Source organism: Bombus pyrosoma, linkage group LG12 (genome assembly GCF_014825855.1).
Source record: "Bombus pyrosoma isolate SC7728 linkage group LG12, ASM1482585v1, whole genome shotgun sequence".
Taxonomy (NCBI): Eukaryota; Metazoa; Arthropoda; class Insecta; order Hymenoptera; family Apidae; genus Bombus; species Bombus pyrosoma.
Genome location: NC_057781.1, coordinates 12,647,309 through 12,662,333, shown reverse-complemented (window position 1 = coordinate 12,662,333; position 15,025 = coordinate 12,647,309). Strand labels below are relative to the sequence as shown.

General features: G+C 41.6%; 1 protein-coding gene across 2 annotated transcripts in view; it reads left to right on the top strand.

Annotated features, from left to right (window-relative positions):
- The window catches only part of LOC122573376 (roundabout homolog 2-like), a 29,003-nt gene that overhangs the window by 9,553 nt on the left and 4,425 nt on the right, over positions 1-15,025 (top strand). Inside the window, exons 2-10 of one of the 2 annotated variants that reach the window (XM_043739643.1) lie at positions 293-601; positions 9,978-10,131; positions 10,290-10,420; positions 10,526-10,792; positions 10,887-11,167; positions 11,327-11,851; positions 12,020-12,250; positions 12,381-12,719; positions 12,806-14,888. In XM_043739643.1, coding sequence (XP_043595578.1) covers positions 293-601; positions 9,978-10,131; positions 10,290-10,420; positions 10,526-10,792; positions 10,887-11,167; positions 11,327-11,851; positions 12,020-12,250; positions 12,381-12,719; positions 12,806-14,888 — 4,320 coding nt within the window. Of the gene's footprint in view, positions 1-292; positions 602-9,977; positions 10,132-10,289; positions 10,421-10,525; positions 10,793-10,886; positions 11,168-11,326; positions 11,852-12,019; positions 12,251-12,380; positions 12,720-12,805; positions 14,889-15,025 lie in introns of those variants that run through there. The other variant, XM_043739644.1, reaches the window with a different exon arrangement.

The following is a 15,025-nucleotide window of genomic DNA, read 5'->3' as shown; positions in this document are numbered from 1 at the left end:
TTGGTCATATGAAAGCGTATACGTAATTACCAAATGATATAAAATTCAATATAGCTACGTGGATATAATTAATACGTAAATGCAACGTAATAAATAAGTGCAACGTACGTTGACAAATGTATATATTATAGAAAGTTTGTCTATAGAATTAGAATGAGAAATATAACGATGTAACGATGAATAGGAAAAATAGAAAATCGGGTAAAACATCAATGTGAATATTTTTGGCTGTGACTTTACAATTGTCTTTAATGCGAATCAATCATAATATATCAAAATATTCTGGTTCCAGGGCAATTGAGATCACCGCGTATAACGGAACATCCTTCGGATATAATAGTGGCCAAGAATGAGCCGGTAACATTGAATTGCAAGGCGGAAGGTAAACCTCAGCCCGTGATTGAGTGGTATAAGGACGGTGAACTGGTTCAAACATCACCCGGAGATGCAAAATCACATCGTGTTCTTCTTCCTACGGGATCTCTTTTCTTCTTGAGAGTAATGCACGGGAAAAAAGAACAAGACGGAGGAGTGTATTGGTGCGTTGCAAGAAATCAAGCAGGTTCTGTTCCAAGTCGAAACGCAACGCTAACTGTCGCAGGTGAGTCTATCCGAGATCATCTTTAGTTACATCATGTAAGATGAAATCGTTTCAACAATCATGCACAACCAGTCGGAAATTTCTCGATAACCAGTCGCAAAAGTACAATAATATGTATAATACATCGCGTATTTCGCGCCGTATAGCCGCGTAGTGTCGCATACACGTGTATATGCTCTTATTGCGTGTACGTGTGTTTGCGTGTATGCGCAATGCGAAGAACGAAAGAAATTAGAGTAAGGTTGATCTGTGTATTTGTACAAAACAAAGAACGAGTCGATTACGTTCGAATAAACGGAGGACGAAGTCGAGTTTGTTTAAGGCAGATCGATATTCAGGCGAAAGGAGAAGGGGTTAGGAAGAGAGAGCAGACAGCAACCCTTCCACATCGAATAGAACCCATCTCTTTACTCGCATTTTGCGATCGCTAAATTGCTTGCAATTTTGTTACACTTATAATAATCGCAAAACAGAAGAGAACACCAAATTCGCGTAAACAGTGCAATTGTGATTATAGCAATCAACTTATAGCAGTCAACTAATTATTAGAAAATATTAATAAATATATAGGCACCGAATGATAGATACGCGATGTATCGAGTTCGAAAGACAAATTTTATTCCTATAATCAAAACTGTTTACACTCTCATAAATCCATAAGGTGTTAAAAAACGATAATAAATGTGGAATATAAAAGAAACGCAGCAATAATTTATATTAGAATAGATGGTTGCTAGTCTTTCTTCAAAATCAGTATTCGTTATGCAGTCCTGTAACTTAACTCCTTAGAAAGGGACCAAAAAGATATACGTACGTATGCGCGTGCATGTATATATTCTTTAAACGACGTTGTATTACGTGTAGAGGAAATGAATTTTGTTTCGAATGTATCATGTTTAATGATTCAGCGTTAATATATTCGATGTTACGGGATTTATTTTTCATATATTTCTTTGTCACTTTCTCTCCCTTCAATTCATTTGAATCTATTCTATATCGTGTTTCACACGCACCATTGCTTGTATTAGGTTGTCCGAAAAGTTTCTTTCATTTTATGAGGAAATAATAGACGCACAGCGTTTTTTGTTTTATATTATTTTATCGAATTACGTACATGATCCATTTTGTTATGTTGAGATAAACACCGCGACATCTCACAGACCTGGTGTCATATTTATATGAAGGTGCGCTGTTGTAAAAAACACGTTTGCGAAAGAAAGACACTTTTCGGACAACCTAATACATTCTTACACATAAATGAAATACGTGTATATTGCACTAAGGATGAGGATAATAAATAATACGGAAAATAAGATTTGTCAAGAAATTGTAGGAAAGAAAAAGTGGAGACTGTAGATGAATAATAAAAATAGAGGAGAGACGGAACGAAAACAATTTGGAAACGAGGATACAAATAAAAATTGTCGGTTACGAAGAAATTGCTGCATATTATGCGTGCAATCGAAGATTGAACATACACATTTCTGCATACGCATATATATGCGCATTACGCATGCATGTGCGAATAAAGAAAGAGTGAGAGAAACGGTGGGGATGAAGGAGAAAAGAGAAGGAGAATAGAAATCGATACGGAGCTGTATCTACAGCGAGCGTATGCTCGACCAACAGAGTGCTGTGTTGTGCGACGTGATGCAGCATAGTTTGTCATGAATAGGTGGCAGTGTGTTGCATGCAATGTATATATTCGCATTAACACGATTTTCAAATCAAATAGATCATTTTATTTTGGAAAATTTCTTTGAACCTTTGCCGTTTGTCAAGACAGATTTTCAATCTTATTGTCATGTCAATTGAAAACCATTACACTTGTATTTTACTGATTGAAAATTGCCGAGTGAGTGGAATATTATACTGTATAATTTCCACTTGGTTTTCGTTCCTTTAATTACATAGGCACCGCAAATCAATTATTTTCACACATCATAACGCCTTTATGTCTCGTGTATCTCGTGTGTCTTTACTCACAATTCATATCTGTATTTTTACCTAACAAGTATCTCTTTCCTCGTCATATTTTCTTCTTCTCCTTTATCCTAACAAATATATTCATGGAAAGAACGACAAGAAAAGAGACAGAGTACATTTTCTTGCGTTTAGTGTACCTATTTCAAGACTCGTAGCCCCGATTGCTTTACCGTTTTCATGCGCCCTTTCCTAATTTCGTGACTTTCGTTAGAGAATATCGTTATTACCGAATATTCTTTATTTTGCCGTTATGTATATACGTATGTAGAAATTTTGTCACACGAACTCGATATTCGACGCCGCACCGATAAAGATGGTGATCGCAATGGCCGTAGACTGTATACTGCAGACTGTAGACTGTAGACGCAAACGGCAGTTATGGCCGACGACTATGAATAAGGCTTTGTGCTGCGAGTATACTGTTCGACCGACTCGCACCGAAATATACTGGTCGAGGATGAAAAAAAAAAAAGAGAAAGACGAGGAAAAAATTGTAAAGGAAGAATAGAGAGCAGATAAGGGAAAATACGAATAAAAGGAAAGGATAAAAAGATCTACAGTCACGATGATCTAACGCGGGACTGTCCTGACCGGTCGACGATTGAAGAAATATTGGTAATGCGTCGAACCAATAAAAGAAAAAGAAAAGATCGAATTGCTCGTTTTGCCGAATATTTAACACGAAAGGAGAGAAATTCGTAGGGATAGGCGACAACGTAATTGCGTACGTAATAGACGAACGTAGAGGAACTTTTGGTACGAGACAAGTAGCTTTAAAGACCCATCTATTTAGAGCGAAGAAATGGATAATAAGAAGAGTGTAACCTTGGTGATTGAATATCGAATCGATCGTCGATCGACGACATTTTATTAGTTATATGTATGTATACGTGTGTAGTTAATTTATCAAACTGATATCAACTTGACAAGATAAAGACAACGAAAACGTTGGATCGACTTTAGCTTTTCGGATTTTCTTCGATTCTCGCCCCGGTGAAATAACACCTATCCATCCGTTTGCTTGCAACCCTCCGATGTCCGGGGAACCCCATTCGAGACCCTCGTTTTCTCTATCCAACGCGTATCGATTAGCCGGACGGCATAGTACCGCTGTGCTGGCTGTGCTGTGCCAGGGTTACTTCGCGCGGCTTTTAGGGGAAAAGAGGAGAAGAAAATGAGAGTCGGAGGGTTGGACGAGCAAAGAGAGTAAGAGACGCGTAGAAAAAGAAAGATATAGCGAAAGAGGGGGTAGAAAATGGGGAAGGGCGAGGGGAATGGAGAGGATAGCGAAGAGGTGTTACAGCTTTTAATCCCAAAGGAGGACGACGTTCTATATCGACGGATTCGTTGATACAAAGTACCGACAGTATATAACCTATTCGCTTACTCGATTTCTCCAAAGTCGAAAGAGAAGTCAACGGATAAGCTCCTTACTCCAACCAATTTATATGTGTATAATACGTGTACATATGACACGTGCACCAGACTTGTTTTCATTATTAAGAACAAATTATTATTATATACATCCCTCTTGCATCATTTTTCTCTAACTGTAACCTCTGTGTGTGTGTGTGTGCGTGTGTGTGTGTGGCGCGCGCGCGCATACGCATACGTATATTATCGTCGAGGCAATCGTATTATTTTTACGTAGTCTAATGCTATCTTTTTACTTTTGCTTTCAAAATGTTGATGTCTTTTTGTTTGGAACTATTTGGAAGGCGTGATTCATTCATCAATCGGTATTTTACGAAATTAAGCGTTTGGTACACGTATCTATCTAATTAACATGTGGTATCTTGTTACAGTAGAAGAAAGTAGGAAGGGCGAGGAGAAGGAGGAGGAGAGGAGAGGAGAGGAGAGGAGAGAAAGAGAAAGAGACTTTTATCAATGATATTCGATTTATATTGTTCGTTGGTAGTCGCTGGTTGCACATTGCGCATGATAAAATTCAAGTGTCTCTTGCTCGCGTTAAATTCAAAAGAACGAGACCTTTTTTCATGTCGTACTTACGAGGGTAACCTAACTTCCGTTCTCATTCTTTCATAGCCTGCAGCATAAGTGCAGTAAAAGTCTTGCCTGGAAGGTCACGAACCATAAGAAAATTTACTCCAAGAATAATATGCCGTACTTTGTAGAAGCAGGATGCAAAGAATACGGAAAAATAATGAGAAATTTAACGTTCTTTTGCTGTATATACGTATTTGTATATACGTCAGTACGTACGTATATATTAGATTATATCATACATACATGTACAAACGTTTCGTGTAGTTGAAATAAGGTGACAAATATGAGAGCTGGCCAATACCATCCTCATTTTTTTTTTTAACAAAACGAAGTTAAGAAAGTTCCCATCATATACAGTCGCATTCTCTTATCGTTTATCATATATGTAATCAGTGATACGTGTAATCAAATTATAATAACACGACACACACAGTACGGTTATTTTTTTCTTCCAAACCCGTACAGAGATCTTCCTATAGATTTGTATGTTACAAGTGGTAAAGAGTAAACGCTGTTGAAACAACGACTCCATTCAGTTCGAATCGTACCTATAGTAGGTATTTCCGGCGTGGACAGCTAAGTTTGCAATGTACAGTTTGAGAGTTGCGGTGCATACAAAAGCTTATCGCAAGATACAATCTACGAACACCGATAAATATCGAACAGCTACTACTCACAGTCATGTTCACATTTGCTTTTCCGTTTACGTTTACATTTGCGTCTCTAACTCTCTATCCGATCTGATGGTTTTGATATCCGATTTACGAAGCTTTCACTTTCATTCGTGCTTTTATATATCTTTTATCTGCCTGTGAAACTATTCTTTGATTCGCTGTTTTCGTCGTACGAACTCTTATCCCCCCCCCCCCGCCCGACCCGGCTGTTTCTTCTTAAACATTTTATGTATTTTATGCAACGATACGATTAAGAGTAGATAGGAGTATATGAATGTAGTATTCCGCGTTGTTCTTGATACTCTTTCGCATCTATGTAAGCGTCATAGGGATAGTAATGGGGCATATTCCTTCGTTCTTGTATGCACGTACAAACCCCATTCCTACCCAGTATGCGATGTAGCTCAGTGATATATGTGCGTGAGTACGTCCAACTGCCACGCCTACCGACACTACGGTTTAATTGAGTAATCGAGTACCCTCGCGACGTAGCCTGAACCAGAGGAAGAGGAGGAGGAGGAGGAGGAGAGTCACTTTCGACTGTATCCCCTCTCCTCCCTTTGCTATCCGTCCTCTTGTACACTGCCACCCTTTCTCTCAGTCTTCCTCCCTTCCGTCGATTTATTTGGCAAGGATTGCAAAATTAAAGAATTGCAAAATTTGGCCAGAAACAACGACAAAAATCTCTTCTTTTTTAGAATAGCGCGTAACGACGAGTACGTTAATCACAGCCCGTTAGAAACCCACGTACTCGTATTTGGTGTAACGTGATAACGTACAGGAGGAAGGAAATATCAAACGAACGTCCAAACGTATTAATATTTCACGTAGAATTCGTGAAAAATCGTAGCAGGTACTAAGATATAAAGTACAGAAATAGTAAGATCGAGTGGCGTGTGACGTGAATTATATCGCTCGTCCGGCTTAGGGAAATCAGGGAGTCGATGTGACAGGAACCAGACAGAAACGATGCAATTTAAATGTTAAGCGAACGGTCACGGTATCGTATAGCCAGGTACCATACGTAATGCGTATTTTACCGAGATAGAGTGTGCGTGTTAACGGGATTTCGTGAATTCAAACGCGATGGTTAAATCGAATCTGCCGTCGTATAAACTTCCTCCGCTCTTCCTTTCCGCTTTCAAAATTGTTCGTGTCAAAGACGTTAACTTTATGTACACGGAGAACCGTAACAGAGGGCGGAGAATCGGAGGCAAGACGCATCTACGGATATGGAGATCTTAACGTCGAACGAAGGACTGGCCTTCGAAGGGAAAATACCAAGTACCGCGTCGGTCTTTAGGCTCTAAGTATAGAAAGGCTTAGAAATAAGATTATCGTAGGTACATGTGTACGTATAGTATATGATACGTAAGTAAGTAAGGATTCGTCTCTTACGTATGTAGATAAATATGTATTCGTTTCTTCGACTAGAAAGCGACAACTTTGTCTGTAGTTCGATAGTTGTGTGTTGTCTATCGAATAGTCACACGAGGACACGAACGGCTGCACACTCGTGTCTATTTATATCGAATCCGTGGGCATACCGGACCAGACTGGCGCGTCGCGTCGCGAGCAACTGCTGTGCCGACAATTCCTCCGTCAACATGGCCAATCTTAAACGTTTCAAATTTCGGATAAACCTCTATCGCATCTTTGACTCAAAAATCATAAAAATTGTAACGAAGAGAGCACATTACGCTTCGTTAAAGAAATGGATATTTATCCGTGTATCTGCATTGCCATCGTAAAATCATTGTCACTGTACTACACTCTCTAACAATAACAAAAATAATAACACTGACAGTGAAAAAAAGAATTTATTAAACTATCGTAATATACGCACTGATAATTGCTTTGTCAAAGATAATTTCATATTCACCTTCTCTATTCTCTATTCTTAAGTGTTCTTAATTGGTTATCACTTATTATCACTTGGTTTCTCCAATTAAGAACACTTAAGAATAGAGAATAGAGAAGGTGTGTACACACACAGATCAATTTGTTCAAATTCACTTGTGTGTTAAGATTAAAAATATAAATACAAGTATCAAATTTTCAGATCGATCGCACGATAATGCAATCGCGCTATAAAATTTGATTTATAGAACGAGTAAACCAAATAACTATTACGTATATGAAGGCATTGTCGAATTTCTTATCCCGCTATGATTTATATTGTACACCACGTTCGATTTTGTCAAGTACGATGTATCTGTTATATCGAAATCGGTTAACGTTGTTACGAGTTGCAAACGATTAAAAATTATAACTGTAATAAATCTAAAGATACGTACGCCTTTCGATACCTGCCGCTTGCTTCTGCATCGATCGATTTCGATGAAATTTTCACCTTGTATAGTATAGCTGACATAAATCCAGAATACGTATTTTCTAAATTTTCATTACAGGTTCGGATGAAAGAATTGTGAATTTCAAAAATGAAAAGAATTTCAAAATGTTGTTTACGCGTCATCCGGTAAACTAATCCTTACGACTGGTCGTAAAATCTCAAGTCTCTTGGTCCAATTTTGAAAAGGTCCTGTTTTGAAAAACGTTCGAGTGCTGTACGCTCGTGAATCGCTGTACACTGTACGTACATGCGTATATACGTGCATGCAACGAAGAAAGAGACGAAACAAAGTAATCGTGTTTGCGTTCATACAGAAATTTGAGACAGGTGAAGATGGTAATATTTAAGTAAAGATGAACGTGCCTCTAGATACGTGAACAATGCATCGTCCGTTTTCATGGAAATGAATAAAATAAAAGTACTATTTGGATGGAATCGATTAAACTTGAGATAAGAGTTTCAAAGTCTGTGGAAAACAGCATAACCGGGATAAGACGTACGACCGAGTATTGGTTTGATAGAAAATCGGAGAACCACCCGATGAGTAGTTGGCCAAGTAGACGCACCTACTTACGCCTACTCTATGTATGTATATGTATAGATTGGCGATCAACTATCCGTATACGGATATGCCGTTGGTATATCTCTGTATACTGCATGTAGAGGTTGAGTAGAGGCGCAGCGGTCACCTTTCGAGACTCGGCTGAAACTCTCGGTAAAGCATCGAGCAGCCAAGCATGCAACATGCAAGCATACTAACGTATACCCATACGGAGATAGTCCTGTGGCCATTTGCATTGAATACGCTCTTACCTACCGAGCGAATATCCGAGCTTCTACGTAAGCAATGCCATCGCTACCACTGCTTTTTGCCCTTTCTAACCGGTCCTTGTACCATTGTGTTTATTTATGCTCTTTAATTATATCGAATACGGTAGTGAAAAATACCGATGCAAAAGTTGCCCCTATATCGAACAAGAGAAAAACTTACTACTCTCTTATTCTTTGCACCGATATTATTAACATGTGTTATCGCGAAATTTATCTTTCATTCATTGTTGGTAACAAATATACAATAGGTATGGATGTGTCAAGTATATACAGATAGCTATAGTAATCTGCTCGGTCGTTTACACGTCATTGTCTATAAAGGCGAAACCACTGGTAACTGGAAAGATAATCAAAGTTTTTCGACCGCTAAAATCGCATATGCGTGAAACAGACGATCGCGTGTTATAAATGAATATGCGGAAATCAATTTAGTTGGTTAGTTCTCGATGAATTTGCTACGGTTAACGAAACGAAACGAAACGAAACGAACGTTTTCGCTTTAACGAAGAATGTTGGCAGATTGTTGCGATCGTTCTGGCCGTTTGCATATACCGTCGTTCTATCCATCTTGTAACGAGAGCTAGCCCGATTTTCAAGTAGTCGTCTCGCGCAGATGGTGCTACTCCCGCACGGTCTAACAGGCATAGTCGTTTGTCTCGTTCGTACACGCGTAGCACGAAGGGAACGCGCCTGCTGCTCTCATTAGTTGGTTCCTGCGGCACGCGAAAAAGCCCGAGGGGTTATATGACCGGTACAGGGGTGAGAATAGGAAAAAAGACGGCGGGGGTGAGACGGGAGATGCAAGAACCCTTCAATTCTTTCGCTCCAGATCTAGCGTCCGTTAATTGGAGGTTGTTTGACTACGCACCAACTTCACCCTCTTCTCTCTCTCTTCTCTCTTTTCCGTTCTTCCTCTCCAGATTCCTACTCCCCTTTTGTCCTTTTTTCTTTCTTACTCTGTCTTCTTGAAAGTTGTTGCAAAGTTTATCGCTGTTACTACTGTATTTTCTCACGTTTATCTGGATTTATCGAAGAGAGAGAGAGAGAGAGAGAGAGAGAATTTGGATTCTTTGACAGATCGAAAGGTGAAAGATATGAATCGTAATGATCGATGATTCGAAATATTATTTGGAGATGGGAGACGGGCAGGTTGCGTGTAAGCTGCGGCGAAAGCGAGTGAGCGAAAGAGAAGAGAAGAGAGAGAAGCGTTAAAAAGTAGATGAAAAGCTGTTCAAACTGTACCGCACGAGTGTAGGTCTGTTTGTACGGCGCTAACGATGAACAAACAGAGCGGAACGGCTTAGCCGATACACCGGCTATATCGCGTGACTCATCGTTCGACTAGAGACCGAAACGATCAAAGAGAAAGGACTTAGGATGAGTTTAGAAGTTTGGTATTTGTGATGTTATAGCTGGTCGCCTCTTTTTAATTAATTCTATTGTAAATAGCGAAATGTTTCAAGAAACGTACGTACACTAAACTGAAACGACCGATTTATCCGACCTTCTATATTCTTTGTTTCAGTGTTGAGGGATGAGTTTCGTGTCGAACCACAAAATACAAGAGTCGCAGCTGGAGAGACTGCTCTGTTAGAGTGCGGACCACCCCGAGGTCATCCAGAACCAACGCTGCATTGGAAAAAGAATGGTCACGAGATAGATTTGGATGCTACTAAACGGTAATCTGCTTGCTTTCGTCTGCGTGCCTCTCGTTTAATCGCGTAGTTAACGGTTAACGGTTAACTGTTAATTGGCATTTCATAAGTACATGTGGTATATCGATTTCGATTAATTTCGAAACTAATCAGTTACACTTAGCGAAAATTGTCTGTTGCAGTATCACTTTGGTAGACGGAGGAAATTTGATGATTTCGGATGTTAGGCAAACTGATCAGGGAAAATATCAATGCGTTGCCGAGAACATGGTGGGCGTGAAAGAATCTGCAGTGGCAACTTTAACAGTTCACGGTGAGTAATGTCCATGAATCGAACAAACTAATAACATTATTGCGATACGATGCAACATAGACGAACGGAAAAGTTTCAACTTTTGCATTCGTGTTTCCTTGTTAGTGAAGCCATTCTTCTTGTCGACTCCTGCGAATCAAACGATCCTGGCTGACCAAACGGCTGAGTTCGCCTGCCGCGTAGGCGGCGATCCTCCACCTGAGATCCTTTGGCGTCGAAATGATGGGAAAATGCCAATCGGGCGGGCGCATATTTTGGACGACAAAAGCTTGCGAATCGAAAGAGTGACGTCGCAAGATCAAGGGACGTACATTTGCGATGTTGAGAACGGTGTCGGTGCCATATCTGCGACTGCAACTTTGACAGTACATTGTAAGTAAGCGGAAAACGGAATGCGTGTCCGTATTGACGAATCGATGGTAGCAACGATGCTACGATAACATTCTCTCTTGTTTGGTTCCGTCAGCGAGGCCAATATTCAGCAGTTTTCCAAAAGACGAGATAGTCAGCGTCGGATCGAACGTTTCGTTTTCTTGCGCGGCTCGTGGCGCACCGCAGCCTTCTATCTTTTGGACACGCGAAGGTTCTCAAGAATTAATGTTCCCTGGAAACGAATACCAAGGACGTTACAAAATCACAGAGGATGGGAGTTTACGTATCAAGAGCGTACTTGGAAAAGACGAAGGACACTACGTTTGCAGCGCGATCAGTCAGGCTGGTGCGAGCACAGCTACAGTCTTTCTTCAGGTATTGGATTGCGTATCGATCGACCGACCGTCTGCGATCCTCGATTTTCTCTTTTCGATGTTGCTCGTGAAATTGAAAACCGTACAACGATACGAACGAAGGGTAACTGTACTTGATTGAATACCGACAGGTCGATTCTTATTTCTTATTCTCCGATAGGTTACATCGGTCGAGGAGGTTCCACCGCCTGTCATCGAAATTGGAGCAACGAATCAAACGGTGCCTCCGAAAAGTGAAATTTCTTTGCCGTGCCGTGCATTCGGAAGACCTAGCCCAAAAATCCGCTGGTACAAGAACGACCAACTTGTACGAATCGATGGCGATGATCGATTTGCGATCGCTGGTAACGGCACTCTTTCTCTAAAAAATCTTCAATCGAGCGACACGGGAATATACAAGTGTGTTGCATCCTCCGAGTCCGGGAATACGTCATGGTCGGCTAGTTTAACGATTAGCCCAGCAGCGAGTTATCACGGCGTCGTCGTGCCAGATATATCGCTACTTCCTGAAAGTCCAAGCAAACCAAGAATAGTGAATACCACTAGCAACACGGTCACGCTCACCTGGAGCCCGGGACACGAAGGCGTTAACAAAATAATCGATTACACGGTCGAGTATTTTGCTACGAATCCAAAGACTAGCTGGATCGTTGCCGGAACGAGAATAATAGATGACGTTTATACCGTAAGTTCATGGATATGTGTACACGATCAGGCCAAATTCGAATGCAACAACATAAGAGACAAGTAGACATGTACATATGTGCATAGACGTATTCTGTTTGCCTTTACCCACGAACAACGTTCGTTAATTGACGATGCAATCCTAATCGCTGCTCTTCTCGTCTCACAGGTAACAAATCTCAAGCCAGATACGAGTTACGTGTTCCTTGTTCGTGCTCGAAACAGTCAGGGCCTTTCCGTTCCTGGACCGTTTTCCGATGTGGCGCGCACGACTAATATCGATCAACACGCGATTCCTCAAACTGAACTAATTCGAGCAAGAGATCGTCTAAACAGTGAAATTCTTTACTTGAAGGATGTTCAGCCTTTGAGCAGTACCAGCGTAAAGATCGTATGGGACGTAAGTAGCAAAGGCGCTATAGAACAAACAACGCGTTGCAGAAATATAAATCCTTCGATCGAATCCAATGATACTATAATAGTTACGAATTATTTGTTGTTTCACTTTTCCCTGTGCTGTTTGTCTCTAGATACTGGGAGCTGCCGATTTGGTCGAAGGCTTGTATATAAGATATCGTCAAGTTTCCGAGAAGCCAGAATATCGAATGGTCACGGTACTGAATGCCGGAGCAACCAGCTACGTTTTGACCAATTTAAACAAGTACACGCGTTACGAGTTCTTCCTAGTTCCTTTTTTCAAGACTATCGAAGGGAGACCGAGCAACGTGAAACTGGCGATCACGCTGGAAGACGTACCTTCCGGGGCACCTGAAAATGTTCATGTCGGCATGATAAATGTGACCTCGGCATTCGTCCGTTGGTCTCCACCGCCGAAAACCACACAGAATGGACAATTAATAGGATATAAGGTAAATATCCGTGTGACAACACGATCTAGAAGCTAGTTTTCCGTGAGAATCGAGTCAAGTTCGTTTCTCTTTTATTCCTTCGCTAGATTCAAATCAAGAGCAATAGCAGCAACAAGATTTTGGGCCAGATGTCTTTAAATGCGTCGACAACGTCCGTGATTATCAACAGCCTAACGACAGGTGGTCTTTACACGGCGCGCGTTGCCGGGTTAACTCGTGTAGGTCTTGGACCGTTTTCCAATCCAACCGTTTTGAACATGGATCCAGGACAATTGACGCAGTTACCGCCACGAACCGATCCGAGTCAAAGAAATGCCTCTATCGTGAGTGAAACTTGGTTTTTGATTCTCGTGATAACGGTCGTATTAACCATTATCGCCGCGTTATTGGGCGCTGTTTACGTTCGTCGAAGGCAAGCGATGAGTAAACAACTCGGCCATTTGAATGTTCCTGTCGGCACGGCTAATGACATTTGTCAATTAAACAAAGATACTCTGTGGTTAGAGCGTGGTTGGAGGCCGAGTAACACACTCCAGGCTTCCACCACCGATAAGGACTGCGAAACGAAGCTATTAAGCAATCAGAATCAAATCGGCCTCCCACCTGGAATCGTTGGAATGGCTGGCTCGGAATACGCTGAAGTTAATCTAACGACATTTTACAATGCTCGAAAACAGTTGCAAGCTCCGCCAGAACCATACGCCACAACGACACTGTGCATGCCTGCTCGTAGCCCGGATTCGATAGAAACCGCCGGTCGAAAGTCGAATTCCAGCGATTCTTGTCTCAAGCCGGACTATTCGAGTTTAGATTCGAACTTGGATCGTAACAAATCAACCGTGTCTCCGAGCAGCGACAATGCCAGCAGCGTTTATAACGCAGAGGATAATACGGAAGCGCAAAGAAGAGCTCATCAATACAGAATGCCGCTGCCAAATGAAAATCAACCACCGAATTGGTGCGATATGCTGCCACCTCCGCCGGAACATCCGCCCTCGTTCGAGGGATCTCTCGGTTCTACCAGATCGCATTCGCATACGCATCAACACCAACACCAACATCAGTATCAATATCATCATCATCATCATCCGCATCAAATGCAGCATCAGTATCAGCATCAACACCATTATCAACAGCAGCAGCAGCAGCAACAACAACAACAACAACAACAACAACAACAACAGCAACAACAGTACCAACATCAAACCGCCTTTAGCCCCCACCTAGGCAAGAGAAGTATCGAAAGGCAAAACGATTTGGACTTGATCACGAGTGCAGGACTAGCGTTGGGACTGGGTTTAAGCTCGAGTTCGAATTCAGGTTCCGGTTCTGGTTCGGGTTCTGCAGGTGGAAGCGGCGGCGGCAGCGGCGGCGGCAGTGGTGGAGGCACTGGTAGCGGTGGTGGTGGAGGAGGTGGCTCCGGTTCGGGCTCGGGATCGAGAAATTCGCAAAGTCCACCGAGTCCGCCGACCAGAATAATTAACAATTTAGGAGGTTCGAATACAATTTGGAACGATTCGGGTCAGCAGACTCAACCATTCGACAATTCTATTCCGCAAACTAACGTGCATCAGCAAGGTAGATACACGAGTTTGCCTCCGCAAACGAATCCACCGGCACTGCCCGTCTTTCCACAATCGTTCGACTGTTACGATTCGTACAAAGGTAATCACGAAAACGAATACGAGAGCGGCTCTCTTTTGTACGGTCAACGAAATGATTCGCCATCGGAAGACTACGATTCTGCGTACAGTCATGTAAATCGTGCGGATTCACGATCAGAACGATCAATAGCGAACGAGGATATCTATCGACGAAACGATCAAGATATCTATACAACGGAGAACCTTTATCAAGCTGAGAACGACGAATGGGATAGAAAGTCCTGCGATTCGAATGCACACTCGGATATTTGTTGTTCCTGTTCGGAATCCAGTTGCCTCTATGGGAACACCCTCGAATACAACGACCAATTCGCTCCGACATCGGCCAATTGCCTCCATGGTAAAACAGGTTCTCGAAATAGAAGTGGCAAAAGTCCACGTAGAAGAAATACTAGAACTGCTTCACCGACCTATAGTAGCGGTGACAGTAATTATTCTTGTATCCCTCCAAGGCAATCTGGAAACATTAGCTCGCAAGAAAGGACGAGGCATAACCGTGGCAAAGGTTCGCATATCACCCATCTATTTTTCTTATCTTCTTTCCTTTCTTTGTTTCTCATTGCGGTCGATTTGATAAAAATCGCCGTAAAACAGTGTGATCTTTATGTACGTACAACATGCAACATATTTCGTTCTCTTTCA